This window comes from Anguilla rostrata, chromosome 2, assembly GCF_018555375.3.
Source record: "Anguilla rostrata isolate EN2019 chromosome 2, ASM1855537v3, whole genome shotgun sequence".
NCBI lineage: Eukaryota > Metazoa > Chordata > Actinopteri > Anguilliformes > Anguillidae > Anguilla > Anguilla rostrata.
Window position 1 is genome coordinate 62,247,243 of NC_057934.1, and position 17,400 is coordinate 62,264,642.

General features: G+C 47.0%; 2 protein-coding genes across 2 annotated transcripts; one reads left to right on the top strand and one right to left on the bottom strand.

Annotated features, from left to right (window-relative positions):
- Positions 1 to 220: 220 nt before the first annotated feature.
- On the bottom strand, positions 221 to 1,833 carry ier2b (immediate early response 2b). The gene has a single exon (XM_064323675.1). The coding sequence runs from the start codon at positions 1,614 to 1,616 to the stop codon at positions 1,032 to 1,034; it is 585 nt and encodes a 194-aa protein (XP_064179745.1). The 5' UTR covers positions 1,617 to 1,833; the 3' UTR covers positions 221 to 1,031.
- A 3,987-nt stretch (positions 1,834 to 5,820) lies between these two features.
- On the top strand, positions 5,821 to 16,462 carry LOC135248763 (syntaxin-10). The gene is made up of 8 exons (XM_064323673.1): positions 5,821 to 5,976; positions 8,898 to 9,067; positions 9,698 to 9,792; positions 9,917 to 9,979; positions 10,380 to 10,472; positions 10,678 to 10,784; positions 13,096 to 13,190; positions 14,008 to 16,462. Exons 1-8 carry the CDS (start codon positions 5,942 to 5,944, stop codon positions 14,082 to 14,084), a joined length of 735 nt encoding a protein of 244 aa, XP_064179743.1. The 5' UTR covers positions 5,821 to 5,941; the 3' UTR covers positions 14,085 to 16,462.
- The last annotated feature ends 938 nt before the right edge of the window (positions 16,463 to 17,400 follow it).

Consider the following 17,400-nt stretch of genomic DNA (forward strand, 5'->3'; position numbering starts at 1 on the left):
AAGAACTCCCTTAAAGAGAACTAAATGGTTTCCATTAAGATAGGCAGGTGATTGTTTAACGTAATGGGAAACTCTATGGGAATGATAAGATTTTTTTAAATGTCAGATGCGATATCTTTCAAGAGTATTCCTTTGAAAATATAGGGCTGGTGCATAGTCGCTTTAGGCCTATGCTCAATATAGCAGCATGGAATGAAAGGTAAACGAGTGTCAGCTGAGATCATTTATGAAATGTTTATTTGTACATTCAAATTCAATTCATGAGCCTAATAAATGAAATACAAAAATGCATCCATCAGTTTTCGTTTGTGCACACACAATAGAAATACGTTACATCTCCAGACACAAAGGAATGATTTAAAAGCATGACAAAACCCTTACATACGGGTTTGTTTTCATTGTAGCTATAGAAACCTGTAGATTCTCAAAACTGTTGGTCTCGCGATACAGCGTACAGCGGCACCGCTGTAACTTGGTACAACGCGCAAGTAAACAACGTTTGACACCTTTAAAACTTAAGTTCAACGCCTAGAGTTCGTTTCAGCAGCAACTCTGCTGCGAATCGTCGTCTTGCCGGCCCCGGTTATTTGTGGATAACTCGGTTTGCTGAAGCGTCCCAGTCCACGTTTCAATGTCTACAACATGTGCAAAGGCGACCGCTGTGTGATGACCCACTTGTAGTCTGGCGGTCAGCGAACAATTGGTATTTGAAGCCACTCCAACAGCTGCGAGTTGTATCTGACTCATCTTCATCATCTGCCAGCGCACTCGGCTCGCGGGCGGTCAGGGCTGCCCTGACCCACTCGTGCCCCAGCTTTCACTCCACTTCATGAATGGCACCGACCACCTCCGCCGCCTCCGTTACACATGACCAGAGGCTTGCTCTTTGCCAGGGGTGTAGAGGTCGATAATCCGCCTGTCGGCGTTAAACCTTCGTCACCTCTTCGCGAAGTAGGTCAATTCCTGGCCCGTCTGTGCTCAGACCTGAATCCCTTATATTGGGATTAAATAACCACTTTAGCGCCGCCGATTCAGAATACAGCAACGACCTGGGACAGTGGTACGGAGGTGAACGAATCACCCACTCGACAGCTGTTCCCATTACAGTTTCTGAGTCCAGCGCCCCGAATGATCGGGCTTTCCCCTCCGGTTTCCATTCTCGCCTTCTTGCTGGGCAGGAAGTCTGGCTCGGCTGCTTCCTTGCCGCGGCGTTTTCTTGAGGGGCGATCAGTACTCACTGGGCTGTGGTTCTCCTTGTCCTCCTTGCCCCTGGCGCAGCTTGGATATCCAGGCTCGCTTTGCACCTCGGACGGCTGGCTATCCATGGATTCAGCTAACCGGGTGCACTGTGGCGTGGAGGTCTCGACCTGAGTGCTGCTTGTATCCATTTGCTCCTCGGTCGCTGGCTGTTCCTGGACACTGTGGACGGTGGCGAGCTGCCCTCCTTCGCTCTCGCTGACCAGGCGGGCAGTGAGGTACATGTCTCGAGCAGTCCTCATAACCAGAGAGAGCAGAAGGCTTCGGTGAAGCCTCAGTCCACCGCGCTGGGAGCGCGAGCTGTAAAGCTTGCCCAGGGAGAGAGTCATGATTCGCTTGGCCTCGGCGTTTACGTCCATTGCTCTGTTCTCGTGTTCACAGTTCCTCGCACTTGGTACTCTTAAGGAAATCTGTCGTCACTTGATATGTTTTCTTCGTTCAACTGGGCCGGGCAAAGTGAAATAAGGTTATATCCTTATTCTGTTTTTTCAGTTAATTTCGTTCCTTACCACTAAGCCGACGTTACACACAAACTTCTGGAGAGGCACCGGGCGGTGTTTTATTACAGGTCTGACGCAATGGGCTTAGACACGTGTGTGATTGACAAGAAAGCCCCGCCCAGGGTTTGCCCTAGCAACAGCTTGTATTTTATGGCGTATTTTTCCCGCAAGAATTATGTGATGGATAGGATACTGTTATAGACGAACATTACAGTGGATTTTTGTCGGTCGTGTTTTGAAGAGAATGATATGTTAATTCAGGTCGACCATGCTCCTGTCGCGAAATACACTGGTGAATAACAATTTGAATAGCCTTAATTGTAGCCTACCGACAAGTCAGAATTAAAACACTAGCCTATTATTGTATGATGCATGTACGAAACATGTACGCTGTGTTATCAAGTGTTGAAGTCATTACACTGACACGCGAGTTCAGTCAGTGCAGTTGAATGCCACATGTGCGTCATGTGCTTATGACTTCGACCGGAATAATGGAATCCTAAACGAATTGCAGTGCTTGGTGCAACTACGGCGTTTATCCTAATATGTTAAGCATGTTTATTTATTTTATGTCGGGTTAATCACATGTGCCAATTTAATATTGGGCCTATAGTCTTATAGTCTAGACAATTTCTGAAGTAAATTGCAATTCTATCTATGTAATTCAATTGTTTATAAAAGCCTAATTTCAGAGTGTTCTCTTGTTATTAAGTAGGCTACATCAAAACAATAACATATTAAATATTCTTAACGTTTTGACCCTATGCCTGTAAATTAGAAGTGAGGGCAAATGTATGGAGGTATCGATTCGGTCCACTTGCTTGCCAGTTTGCGGATTAAAGATCGCAGTTTTTAATTCACCACCTACCTCAAAGGGCAGATTACTTTATAGTGATTATTACACAGTCGTAAATTTATCCTAATCTTGTTAACAGTGGTTTATTTTGTAGTTTACCGGTTCTACCGAGAACACCGGTCCAGATTACAATAAAAAAACAGATCAGTGTAATGCATTTTTGTTCTCAGGGTATGGGATTTTTTTTTCCACCAACGCAAAACGCCCATATATGGTGCATCCGCTCCGTTCTCAGGGCGCGTGCAGTGGAAAAGCCGTGACGCATGCTCCACTTCCCCTAACCATATTTAGAGGAGGCTGTGTGGATTTCGTCACTGCTTACATCCATATTTGGCGTTGTCACCCGTTCGTCTCTTTCTACACACGCAAGGGGCATAGCAGTGTAGGTAACCAGGCGATCGAGGTCAGGCGGCATCTGGCAGTCCGATAATGGGTGATGGCTATTTATAGTACAGACATATCTCAAAGTGCAAAGATCTTTTCTGTTTGTTGCACTTTACTTAGTAATGTAGGTCTATCCGACCCCCCACTGTAATTGTTTTCCTAAGCTTTGTTCAACATGTTTTTGATGACGTCAAATTATAATTGAAGTTATCGTGTAGCCTACATGATATGCCATATCTATTATAGCATATAACTTCCATGTATCCATAATATTTAAGTCCCTTGTTAGACCGCGTAACCACATGAGGTTCTTTGCATAAATACAGCAATGAGAATCACAACTTGTCCTTAACATCACAATATATTTAGAGAACTTCTTTCAGTCAATGGTAGCATTAAAACGACGCTTCACTTGTTATTGTTGGAATGAACCCTTTGCATTTTGCGTAGGTCGTGTAGCAGGCGCATTCCATTTGGCAGTTCAGCTTGTTCTCAAGCGCATTCCAAAATGGTGGGGCGGGGGTTCTTACTGCCTGGAAACCCTCAGTGTGTGCAGGAGTGTGCAAGAGGAATGTCACAAAGAAAGGAAATGGGAGGGTAGGATGTTAAAGGCGAGGCGCAGCGACCTTGGGCAGGCGGCAAAAGAATAGAAAGGGTCACGAGGAGAGACGAGGAATGTCAGAATGGAGGTAATGGAGCCGAGTGGGGGAGCGGTAGACACCCAGAGTTTTGGGACTTTGATGAAGTGTTTGACCCAAGCTGATTGAGGGAAGTATTTTGTACCTGGGTTGTCTCAGGAAGCTGGCCTCCAGGGACAACAAAAGTAAGTGCAAACAAAAGGACATCGCACATTTGCATGATCTCATTCAAGAGTACCTGTCCCACACAAAATCAGCTCTGGGCTGTTCAGTGTACAGTTGTGGAAGCTTGCTTGAAAGGCCAGGGGCTGTTTGACCAGTGATTGTGAACCTGGATGTGCTGTATCATGGATGCAATCTAATTATATATTTATTATTATATGATTCATTGTAATCACATCAGCAGCAGCCCATTACATAATTATGGGCTCTATAAGAGTGACTGAGGCCGGGTTGGGTGTGCTAACCTTAAAGATTCTGGAGAAGACTGTCATTTTTCCCTGTGTTGGTTTTTTTTTTATTTTTTAAGGCATTTTGAGATATTTCCTGTTTTGGGGCAATAAAAGACGATAAGCCAAAACTTATATTGTTTTACTCCTGTTTGTCAACCATGTCAGCAGTGACCACCACCACTCTAGCATCACTGTATATACACACAGTCACCAAATCTGAACCCAGTTCATCCGTTTAAGACCGATGAGTAAAACAGCGCCACCATCATCAAAACACCAAATGAGGGAACATCTTTTGGAAGAATGGTGTTCTATACCTTCAGTAGATTTCCAGAGACCTGTAGAATCTATGCTAAGGCCCTCTTCCTTCAAGAGTTGCCGGATCCATGCAAATAGTGTTCCCAGAATGCACGCAAAGCTGAAAGGTCACAAATACTTTTCTGGCAAGATTGGGCACAAATTACACAGTGGTCATAAGTGGCATAAATGCAATATTATATTAAGCAAATTAATTGGTAGAATAGATCATTTAGTACAGATATCCTTGCTCTTACTGATACATGTGATCTACAAGAGCCCCACATTCCAGAGGGAAAGTTATTACAGATTTAATTTTTTAATAGCAATCGGACCACCCATAAACACTAAATACAAAGGATGCACTGGGAAATATTTGGGAGCTTTTTAGTAACCTTACAGTTGGGTATAATATCCCAACTCTAAAAAAAATAAAATAAAATTCTGCTGAATACAAAGCTCAGATCTTCTGAGATGAGTATGACTGTACAGTAGAAGAATAATACTAAATATTACTGTATACTGTAAAGTTATGCAATGTATATTGGTTTTGGAATGTGCACATATTAGTAATACATTTCAGTATGAGGACCTGATTAAAAATGCTGGTTAGATACGCATAGTTGTCTCCCTTATTGATTTTCTTTAGCTGTAAAAAATGTGTTTGATTTAATCAAGAAGGGAATGCAATTAAAGGGCAGACTGGGAAGGGAATTTTATTCTGAAGATGTTCTATTCCAAAAACCATTAAATGTCAGATTAATCTTTATTTTTAAAATTATTATTTTTATTTATAGGTCAGGTGAGAATTTTTTTAATTCATTTTTGCTGTGGATCTTTCGCAATCCCTGTGAGAAGAGATTACAAGGCAACTCAACTGCTGATTTGGTGCAAAGAAGTAGAGGGCTTGTTTGTGAATATGACCAATATGATGCTCTACTCTTGCCATAAGTATCATGGTATATTTAACCACAGTGAGTCAGGACCTCAGATTAATCTCTCAGATCGTCTATCCTCTTGGCACCAAAACATTGGATTATATTTGGTCCAGAAAGAAGAATGCCCCCTACAGGCTCATCAGTATATTGCGATGATATCCCGACCAAATGTCGAACTTTCATATATAGACATTTTTTGCAATGGGCGCAACCAGGAAATAAAATTTTTAGCATTTTTATCAAAGTTTCCATGGATAAGAGCGGCTGCTTAGCAACTGTGTTAACAATTAATTATTATCGGAAAATATTTAACATGACTACTGTTTAAGAGATAACTGGACTAGTAAAGATTTGAGACCAAACAGAGTAACGACGTCTAATGCTTCTTCATTCTACATTTTTGAACGTGTTAACTGAGGTTGAACTAAAAGTTTAAAAATAAGAAAAAAAAGAAATCGCGAAATATTGCTGTCCCACAGCAAAATAACGTGTGGACCTTTATCGTGTGAGTCGAGGAATAACAGAAACGAACCACCGTCACGTGACAAGGGACTGACAACGAAGAGGTGGTTCCTGGCGAAGCTACCAGTTCGTTGGGTCCTGAAGGGAAGGTTTCAACATGTCGCTGGAGGACCCGTTCTTCGTTGTTAAGGGGTGAGCAGACGGCGTTTCTCTGATCTTTAGCGGCGTTCACGCTCGTGTTCGGGCTCCGAAGAAAGTTGAGGTGTTGCACGTGCGACGTGTTTACAGGACGGTCGTGTAAGCAAATAAATAAGCATAATGCTAGTCAGAGTGCAGGAAAATATGCGTGAGCTGAAGCCGCCAACGTGCTATATAGACCAGAAGTGTTATATTGACAGAAGAGGTACTGAGGGAGCACTGGTTGAAGATCGGTCGAGTTTGAAGCAAGCTGTTTTGGTAGAAGCTCCTTGTTGACGATTCATTTCAAACGTTGTGCTGATGCATTTGACAACGCAGCGAAAGTGCTTCCGTTTCTGAAGTGTAGGCGACACCACGATTAGTGATTTCCCGAAGTTTTTCCTGGCATGTTTAAGGGGAACTAAAGTTAACAGTAGTGGCTTTGGGTGTAGTCTACAAATCGTGGGCACGTTGTTAGCCTACATTATCAGCTGGGGTGATAAAGCAGTGGTGATTACAACTGTGCATTTCTGATTAGCCTGACTCCACCCAAAAGCCACTCTGACACATTGATTACCTCGTCACAACCGACTACACGTTGCCAAATCCCTGTCACAGAACAGTTAATGCTTCTGTAACCACAGAACACACCGTGGACGTACTGAACAGTGACTCCTGAAGTTTTAGACAAGCGACCAGCTTTCTTTTCGCCACTCTCCTACAGACATAGCAATGTGGTGAGAAGAAGGAAGAGGGGGAGGTGTCGTACCCCCCCCCCCCCCCCCGCGCATCTGTGTGTTTGTCAGGGAAAAGTGGTGGATGACAGGGTTGTGCTGGTATTTATCTCTTAAAATTTTCTTCCTGAAGTCAGGAAGGAGATGCAGCTTGCAGATTAGGAATCTTTCTTGTAAAGTGTCTAGTGAACTACGTTTTCAGGAGAAGATGGAGGGCAGGATTGCGGGCCCTGACGCAGCACAGTGGATGAACACCCTGGAGCCGCTGGTGCGGTGGATGCATAGCGGGCTGTGGCGGTTGTGTGACTGTGCAGTACTGCGTGTCAGCGTGGAGAGGGCTGGAGAGCGCGCGGGAAGCTTGAGAACGCGCTGCGACATGTTATAGCGATGCGAGGACCAGGAGGGCTGGGGGCGGCCTGGAGGCGGGGGCCGGGTGGAGTCGGTGAGACTGTGAGCTGTGAGGCGGGGGCCGGGTGGAGTCGGTGAGACTGTGAGCTGTGAGGTGGGGCCGGGTGGAATCGGTGAGACTGTGAACTGTGAGGTGGGGCCGGTGGATCGTGAGACTGTGAGCTGTGAGTGGGGCCGGTGGAATCGGTGTGACTGTGAGCTGTGAGTGGGGCGAGTGAGTCGGTGTGATGTGAGCTGTGAGGCGGGGCACGGGTGGAGTCGGTGTGACTGTGAGCTGTGAGGCGGGGGCACGGGTGGAGTCGGTGAGCGTGAGGTGGGGGCCGGGTGGAGTCGGTGAGACTGTGAGCTGTGAGGTGGGGGCCGGGTGGAGTCGGTGAGACTGTGAGCTGTGAGGTGGGGGCCGGGTGGAATCGGTGAGACTGTGAGCTGTGAGGTGGGGGCCGGGTGGAGTCGGTGAGACTGTGAGCTGTGAGGTGGGGGCCGGTTGGAATGGGTGAGACTGTGAGCTGTGAGGCGGGGGCACGGGTGGAGTCGGTGTGACTGTGAGCTGTGAGGCGGGGGCACGGGTGGAGTCGGTGAGCTGTGAGGTGGGGGCCGGGTGGAGTCGGTGTGACTGTGAGCTGTGAGTGGGGGCCGGTTGGAATCGGTGTGACTGTGAGCTGTGAGGTGGGGGCCGGTTGGAATCGGTGTGACTGTGAGCTGTGAGGTGGGGGCCGGTTGGAATCGGTGTGACTGTGAGCTGTGAGGTGGGGGCCGGTTGGAATCGGTGTGACTGTGAGCTGTGAGGTGGGGGCCGGTTGGAATCGGTGTGTCTGTAAGCTGTGAGGCGGGGGCCGGTTGGAATCGGTGTGACTGTGAGCTGTGAGGCGGGGGCCGGGTGGAGTCGGTGTGACTGTGAGCTGTGAGGCGGGGGCCGGTTGGAGTCGGTGTGACTGTGAGCTGTGAGGCGGGGGCCGGTTGGAATCGGTGTGACTGTGAGCTGTGAGGTGGGGGCCGGTTGGAGTCGGTGTGACTGTGAGCTGTGAGGTGGGGGCACGGGTGGAGTCGGTGTGACTGTGAGCTGTGAGGTGGGGGCCGGTTGGAATCGGTGTGACTGTGAGCCGAGAGGTGGGGGCCGGTTGGAATCGGTGTGACTGTGAGCTGAGAGGTGGGGGCTGGTTGGAATGGGTGTGTCTGTGAGCTGAGTGCTCTGTGACGTGTAGAATCACGGGCTGAATGCAGAGCACTGGGACATAGGGCTGGGCATCGGCAGTCATCTCCCGACTCGATTCGAGTTTGATGCAGATTCACTAGGTTTCAATTCGATTTCGATTCAGTGACAGTTCAATTTCGATTCGGGATACTTCAGTCGCAAATAGGAACATTACTTAGATATGAAAGAGACTGTCTGAGAATGAATGCTTTGAACTGCACAGGCTACCTTCTAAATTAAATTTTAATTAATGGCAAAAATCTACACGCTGCTGAAAAAAGTGCAAAGATACGAAGATCGGTCTCAGGGTTTTAAGAATCAACGTTGGTTTGTTCAAACAAAAATTGCGATTAGTCAGAAAATGTAATATTTTTTTTCCAGCTGTACCTGGGACATGTGAGGCCTGTAAGCGCTGTTACATGCAAGGTCAGCGTTTCTGAGCGCGGAATGCCATAACATGCGGGGTCAGAGTTTGTGCAGGTGGGAGATGCTATGAGATAAGCTAACCGTGTCTGTGGGAGCTGTGGCACTTTGACTGGGGGCGGGGGGTCCGTGAGGGCCTGGGTGCTGTGTGAAATTCGGGGCTCGTCTGTGTTCCCCAGGGAGGTGCAGAAGGCCCTGTCCCGGGCGCGGGGCCTGATGGAGCGCTGGGAGGAGCTGCTGCAGGAGGGGACCCCCGTCAGTCGGGACGAGCTGGACTGGAGCACCAACGAGCTGAGGAACTGCCTGAGAGCCATCGACTGGGACCTGGAGGACCTGCACGAGACCATCAGTATCCTGCCTGGTGTAGAGGCTGCACAGGCTGCCCACACACAGCGAGACCAGGGCCAGGCTGCACAGGCTGCCCACACACACCGAGACCAGGGCCAGGCTGTGCTCCAGCTCTGAGACACCTCTTTATGTACAGGCCCAAATTCAGCTCTTGTCACATAACTGAAATAGTATGCTGCGTACCTGCCAAAAAAACAACCTGAAAGTCACGTGCACCGCTCTGTTGCACCTAGTCGACGTGCAGAGAGGGGCAGCTGACCTCTGATGTTGCTGCAGTTAGCGTGGAGGTCAGGAATGCCTGCAGAACTTCTGCAAAAACACACGCCACCATCCTTTAGCTGCCCTAAGCAGACACAGTGTACCCCACCTGCACCTGAATGTGGCCAGGCACAGGTGTCACTGAACGGCAGTGTGGATGGTGTGGATGTTAATGCCTGCGCGTGACTCATACTTTTGGTATTCATACCTCTGAACGTCAGTGAGTGTCCACATGTGTCATCTTCAGAGTACCGGTGTATGTCTGGTGTCTCTGAGCATCAGTGAGTGTCCACGATCGCTGTATGTCATAGTGTCTTCTGACGTCACCGCGTATCTTTGAATAACACGCTTGGTGAGGCCTTGACTGTCCCAGGCATCGTGGAGTCCAACCCCGGGAAGTTTCGCCTGGGGGAGAACGAGCTGCAGGAGCGGAAGGACTTTGTGGAGAGGACGCGGCAGTCTGTCCAGGTGTCCGTCCGTCTGTCCGTGGCGTATGTCTGCATGGCGTTGCTGTGTTACCCTGGTAGCGAGAGCGTCTGTGGAGAGCGTTTGTCCGTGTCCCAGTGTGTGAGACGCTCTGTCTTCTGCGCAGGAGATGAAGGATCAGCTGTCGAGCCCCGCGGCAGTGGCCCAGAGGGAGAAGAAAAACCGAGAGGTCAGTCTGTCAATCACAGTGATGTCATAATGACGTCGCGTATTTTCTCCCTCCCACACATTGGAGATGCAGAAATGTGTACCTGTCAATGAGGCAAGGTGTGTGTCTTATGCCAGTAGCTACCGCCATGCTGATGTAATAGCTACCAGCATACTGATGTTTCAACACTCAACACTGTTTCTGCCTGACTCCATGGCTGTCTTACATTATGACTCTTATCCTGTATTGGCCTACAGCAGCCTTTTACTGTGGCTTTCTCACCCAAATGTACACTGTGTCACATTAACTGTCTCATCATTACATCACATAATCATTGGTACTCTAGGGCAGCCTCACTCTGGGCAGGTTGAGCACTGTTCCTGTGCCTGTCTCTGTCTCTGACCCTCTCTCTACCTCTCAGGCTCTCCTGGGGGCCACGGGGCCAGAGCACTTCGATGGCTTGGAGCCTCACATGGTCTCGTCCGACTCCAGCTACATTCATGAGCAGCAACAGGTCTGTGCGGGCAGAGGACCTGGGAGGGGGAGGGAGAGGGACGGAAGGATGGAAGTAAAACGAGTGCAGTGTTCAGGTGGAATGAGACAGAATGAGAGATGACCGGGGTCAGAATGAAGGAGAGAGATGAGGCAGCTGCAGAGAGGTGAGGGTTCCCATGGCAACGCCAGCGATGAAGCCCAGCTCTCCCTTCTCTTCCCCTCAGCTCATCATACAGGACCAGGACGATCAGCTGGAGCTGGTTACGGGCAGCATCAGGGTACTGAAGGACATGTCCGGTCGTATCGGGGATGAGCTGGATGAGCAGGCCATGTAAGTGCCTCACAATACTGTGGCTGATTCCAGCTGGGTTAACTAAATAACACACAACAACACTGTGGCTGATTCCAGCTGGGTTAACTAAATAACACACAACAACACTATGGCTGATTCCAGCTGGGTTAACTAAATAACACACAGCAACACTGTGGCTGATTACAGCTGGGTTAACTAAATAACACACAGCAACACTGTGGCTGATTCCAGCTGGGTTAACTAAATAACACACAACAACACTGTGGCCGAGTACAGCTGGGTTAACTAAATAACACACAGCAACACTGTGGCTGATTACAGCTGGGTTAACTAAATAACACACAGCAACACTGTGGCTGATTCCAGCTGGGTTAACTAAATAACACACAACAACACTGTGCGAGTACAGCTGGTTAACTAAATAACACACAGCAACACTGTGGCTGATTACAGCTGGTTAACAAATAACACACAGCAACACTGTGGCTGATTCCACTGGGTTAACTAAATAACACACAACAACACTATGGCTGATTACAGCTGGGTTTACTAAATAACACACAGCAACACTGTGGCTGATTACAGCTGGGTTTACTAAATAACACACAGCAACACTGTGGCTGATTACAGCTGGGTTTACTAAATAACACACAACAACACTGTGGCTGAGTACAGCTGGGTTAACTAAATAACACACAACAAGACTGTGGCTGATTACAGCTGGGTTTACTAAATAACACACAGCAACACTGTGGCTGATTACAGCTGGGTTTACTAAATAACACACAACAACACTGTGGCTGAGTACAGCTGGGTTTACTAAATAACACACAGCAACACTGTGGCTGATTACAGCTGGGTTAACTAAATAACACACAGCAACACTGTGGCTGATTCAGCTGGTTACTAATAACACACAACAACACTGTGGCTGAGTACAGCTGGGTTAACTAAATAACACACAGCAACACTGTGACTGGTTACAGCTGGGTTTACTAAATAACACACAGCAACACTGTGGCTGATTACAGCTGGGTTTACTAAATAACACACAGCAATGCCATGGCTGACTATAACTGCTAACTAAATAACACACAGCAACAGTGTTGAGGCAGAGCCGCTGGTAGTGTTGGGGCGGAGCCGCTGGGAGTGTTGAGGCAGAGCTGGGCTCAGTGGTCTTCAGGGTTGAGGGACAGAACGAGGCTTTATAGGAAAGGACATGCGCCCTGTTTGCTGTGCAAACACTATGAAGCCCATATTTACGCTTCACACTTTAATAGGTCTTCTCACTCCAAGCAAGCAGGACCCCTATGAGGCAGCAGTTGAAAGGAAAGCCACCAGTGTCGCCTCTGACCCGACCCACCCCCTCTTTGACAGTTTTGAACTGTTACCATCTGGTCGTAGATATCGTGCACTGTTCAGTAAACAGGCCGAGCTAAAGAAAAGCCTGTTCCCTTTTGTCATCACCTCTCTTAGTGGCACCCTGGGTTTATACCGCTACTGGACTGCTGCTACGTCTGCTAGCGATAAGCCGTAATGCCAGTGTGTGTATGCGATGTACAGGTGTGCCTTGTGTTCCTGACCGGCAGTGAAAATGCATCTCCACCCGAGGACAGATGAAGCTCCAATCTGAGTTTAGCTGTGTCAGGGCTGCGGTTCATGGCTGTGCTATGGGGCCTGCTTGTGGCTTACTACCCACTGGGGGGTGATAGGACTGCCCTTGAAATGAAAAGAAATATCGCTGCACTCGCTTTGACTCCTGTGTTCTTACTGAACTTCATTGTTCAGTAGGCAGCAATCTAACCAAACATCTCACGATTCCTCTTAGTGAGTTATGAAACGTACCTTTTCAAAATTCTGCCGTGCTCTGCGAAACCAGTCTGCTTGTTTTTGCCGCCGTAATAAAATTCCCATCAAGCGCTTTGCTAACGTCTCATTTGACAGCGCATTTGCCTGTCACCCTGCAATGAACCTCGGGAGCTCGAAGCAAGGGACGGGCAAAAATGGCCGTGCGTGCTCACGCTGAATCGGTCGATTGACAGAGGATGCGCACGCATTTACACGATCGATGACGAATGTGCAAACACAATGACAAGTACTGAGAGCTTGAGCGCCATTACAGATACACTTACTGCATTACACAGGAGTGGAGCTCTTCCAGTCTGCACCGTCAGGAGTCACGTGTCTAACTCTTAGGAGTGCTATCCTGTCAAGCCAGGGTATTCTTTTTTGCTTTGCAGTTGCACAGTGAGTTGAATGAGAGGGACTGGTTGGAAGTGTGTGCGTGCGAGAGAGATAAAGCACAGTAACGTGTGTGTGTGCTGAACAGCATGCTGGGAGAGTTCGGTGAGGAGATGGATCAGACTGGCTCACGGATGGACTCGGTGCTGAAGAAGATGGAGAAGGTTTCCCACATGACCAGCAGTAAGGGTTTTACCTGTTGTTTCTCTCGTCTTACTCCCTCCCTTCTTTACTGCTGTGCCTGGGCTGGCTTCTCTTTCCCCCGGTCTGTGTGTGTGTCTGCCTTCCTGTGATCCATCTATCTGTTTATCTCTCTCTGTTGTGGATGTAAGTGGACGTAAGTGCATTCAGGGCTCTATGCTAACATTCTGTCCAAGGAGCACATATGCTACTAAGTTTAAAAAATGAGGAGTACACGAATGCATTCTGATCAGTACATGTGCTTCTAAATTACTTCTCTACTTAGCGTACATCACTGTTTTAGGAGACAATGCTCCTAAAATGGGTAGAGCCCTGGCAGTACTAGATCGCTAATGCACCATGATAAATGTTCTTTCCGTGAGATTGTGGGTGTGCACGCCTTGCGTGTATGTGTGTGTGTAGATGTGTGTTTGTGTGGGTGTGGGTGTGTGTGTTTGTGTAGGTGTGTATATGTATGTGCGTGGTTTTGTGTGTGTGTGTGTGTGTGTGTGTATGTGCATGCTTGTGTGTGTGCGTGTGTGTAGGCATGTGTTTGTGTGTGTGTGTGTGTGTGTGTATGTGCATGCTTGTGTGTGTGTGTGTGCGTGCGTGCGTGTAGGCATGTGTTTGTGTGTGTGTGTTTGTGTGTGTATGTGCATGCTTGTGTGTGTGTGCGTGTGTTTATGTGGGTGTGTTTGTGTGTGTGAATGTGCATGCTTGTGTGTGTGTGTGTGTAGGCATGTGTTTGTCTGGGTGTGTTTGTGTGTGTTCAGCACACGGGTGTTGACCGCTGTCCTCTCTGCGTGTGGTCGTGTTTCAGGTAGGCGGCAGTGGTGTGCCATTGGAGTCCTGGTGGTGGTCCTGATCGTCGTCCTGATCCTCATCTTTGCACTCTGACCTTTGACCTCCGAGCTCCTCCACTTCCTACTCCTGGTTAGGATCGGGGCGTCAACGGATGGATGGATGGATGCACAGGCGGGAAAGAAGGAAACGCCCTCCTCCTTTACTCCCTCTCCTCAGTGCAAAGAGGGCAGCCCAGGCCAGAAGGCACGCATTTCTGTCTCTGCTTTCGGCCTGGGCTGCATTGTGACATCATCATTCATCGCCCAGTGCAGGACGCATTCAAATCAAGCTGAGGTGGAACGTCGTGGTTCATGGTCAACGTGATTTGTTTTAGACAAGAGTTCATTTGTTGATTTTATTTGGGTAAATATGGTACTAGCGTCATGGCGGATGCTCACAGCAAACTGTAAAGCGTGTTAATAACTGTTGCCTTATTCTATTTTTGTACATTTTTGGTCCTGGTATGTCAAAAAGAAAAAAAACAAACCAACAAAATAAAAAATAAAAATGTTTTCAGATGAAGTCAGCAGAGGCAATTGTATTAACCATGGAAGCTAAACACAGTTTCTTGTCAGAAATATTAAGAGCACAATGGCTCTTTTTCAGTGTTCTTCGTTTATATTGCCATTGTAGCCCCCTGGTGGGCAAAAAAAGACTGTGCAGCATTTTGTACAGGGCTCCATTCATTTTGTTGCTTTATCTTCACAGGCTTCCATTTTATGAACTTCTGATGATGGGTGGATAAATATCCAGAGGTGGCTGGAAACGGAGGAGGGTATTTCCGTGACATTTCAGTTTTCTGCAGTAGGGAAGTTTGCTCTCCGTGATGTGGCCTGGCTGTTTATTCCAGTCGCCCACTCCTCTGTTTTCGGAAACAACAGCGCTAGTGCTGTCCCTCTAAACACCCTGCCGCAGCGTTGAACTTTGACCGAGTGCCCCTGCTCTGAGGTTCTCTACTGGGGCTGGTTCATAGCTGCTGGACGGTTCAATGCCTATACGCCAACTTCCTCACCATGTGTTCTCTGTGGTGAAAGTAAGCCTTGGTAGAACATCTTCCCCTTTTCTTGTGAGTTCATATGCCTTACAATCATGTAACCACTCTGGTTACAGCCGGTACACTTTTGTGTCACCACGACATATAAAAGGATTTCATAATATTGGTTTGTTTGCACATGTATCTTGTATACTTTGTATATTGTATATCTTGACCCCATTAATTTCCGTGGGTTTGGTTTAGTCTACTTATGAGTTACCGCAATATTTAAGGCTCCGGTATAACTCAGGTTAGACTTATTGATCTCCTGTCAGTCATAAAACTACAAATAAAATTAAAACAGGTGGTATATATTGGATCAAATGGGTAAAACACCATTTCCTGTTGGGTCAAATATCATATAGGTGAACGTGAGACATTGATCAGTTTTTTTTTTTTGACGAGCTTTCAAATTGTGTTAATGTTACCGGGAGGCAAATGGGCCGTCAGTAGGGGCATAGGCTACAGAGCGCGTCGTCTGTGCTTGCGTGAAGATTAAAGCTTCTTCTTGGAGCTTTGCTTTAACACCGTTACAGAAAGAAAAGAAAAAAAGTAGATACAGGGTGGACCATTGGGTTGTGATATGCTGAAATACGGTCGGGCTTTTTTTTACTTTTAGAGTCTCGTCTCTTTCCTCCTGAGCCTCACTTCGCGCGCCACTTGGTCTGTTCATTCTGTACTATCGCTGGCTGGACTTTTTTCCCCCTTAATTCTCCCAATGATCAGTGGATCTTCCAAAAGGTCTTTACAGTTGATTCGCTTAAGCAACAGTTTGGTTGCCCCTGACTGTCGCATTGTCAAACCACTGCTACGTCTCTCAGTAGGCTATACTACTGATTGCCAGCATACGATACGATGCAACGATACAAAAAGCTTTTTCATCAGAATAACTGTTTGTCGCCTCGGGGATGAAACGAACAAATGTCCAAGCTTATTGGCTTTGTTTCGTGCATTGACAAAAAAACAACTCCCTGACTGTGCGGCACGCGCCTTAATGTAACTGCTTAGGTTGAGTTTTCCATGTCCTTCTGCTGGCACGTGTCAGCTGTTATTTTTGACGTAAGTTTCGGTAATGCGCTGCCTTGCAACTGACGGCCATTTCCTTCTTTGGTATGGAAACAGCGAAGATATTGTCAGTAAATATTTTTTTTCAACCTTTCGGGTCTTTAATTCCTCTTTGGTGGAGTCATGGTTACTCACGGCTGGCGTCCCCGGCTCTTGCCTCCCACTGCCTCCCAATTTATTGCATACAGTAAAAAGTACGAAAGACGGCTCAAGTCAGTTGAATTCGTTGTTTTTATATACATGCTCCAAAGCATTTAGTATATTAAATATTTGCTTATACTGTAGATTGTTGGAAAACTTCACATGCTCTTAATAAATGATAATGTGCTTTTAACTCCTCGTCTCGTGTCTTTACTTGCCGGTTAGAAATCCATTGTAATGTTGCCGGACAGCAGTAATGCATCACAGATGATACTTCTATGCTGAAGGCGATAGATTTCCATTGAAGCAGTAAGTGATTCACTGGAGTCAATTAGCGTCATGCAAGGTATGCTACATATTAGGTGTCTTTCCTTTAGTTTTTTTTTTGTTTTTTTGGAGGGGGTGGGGGGAGGGAATTGCTTTATTGAGTCTAATAAAGCAATTCTCCAGTATCCGATGAAAACAAAGGATTTTAAAAGTATTTATATGCTGTTCTGGTTAATACACGGTTGCAACAAGGTTTCAGGAATGGTTGCTGTGTCTGATAGTTTTTGCTCCTAATCCTAGTCTGTGCACTTCCTCTGATGTTCTTTACATTTTTTTTTTCAAACGACCAGTCAAATCAAGTTCAGTATCTCAAAGGGTATGTGACATAATTTGTGAAATGCGCAGGCGAATATTTTCAGCTAATTGCGCCAGTTAAGGAACAAGGTGGAATATGTAAAGCCCTGCAGAAACGAGTTTGCCACCGCTGTTACACCCAGCCTCTGCCCGCCACTCACACAGGTCTAGACAGGAAACGAGGCCTACTCTGCCTATAATTTACCTGTCATATCAGTCATTTAATTAACATATAGAGGGTATGCACTGACATCACTTTCCCACCGGAATATGCCCTCTCAGTCAGGACTGAGTGGCAAAACATGCTGCCACATGGCTGCCTTTAGTATAGGAAACTGCAAAACCGAGAGTAAAACATTTATCTGCTTAAATTCAAGGCAGTTGGACTCGACAGTGATCCTTACAACTTGCCAAAGAACCAGTGGTCCATGGACATTCAACAAGAAATCGGAGCTATCTTTTTACAGACTGCCGAAAGCTAAAGAAAAGAGAAGCAAATGCATCGCTGCA

Coding starts and splice junctions, on each gene's coding strand:
- ier2b (XM_064323675.1), bottom strand. CDS start 1,616: ATGGACGTAAACGCCGAGGCCAAGCGAATCATGACTCTCTCCCTGGGC.
- LOC135248763 (XM_064323673.1), top strand. CDS start 5,942: ATGTCGCTGGAGGACCCGTTCTTCGTTGTTAAGGG. Junction 5,977..8,897: donor CCGTTCTTCGTTGTTAAGGG/GTGAGCAGACGG, acceptor TGTGTTCCCCAG/GGAGGTGCAGAAGGCCCTGT. Junction 9,980..10,379: donor GGGAGAAGAAAAACCGAGAG/GTCAGTCTGTCA, acceptor TCTACCTCTCAG/GCTCTCCTGGGGGCCACGGG.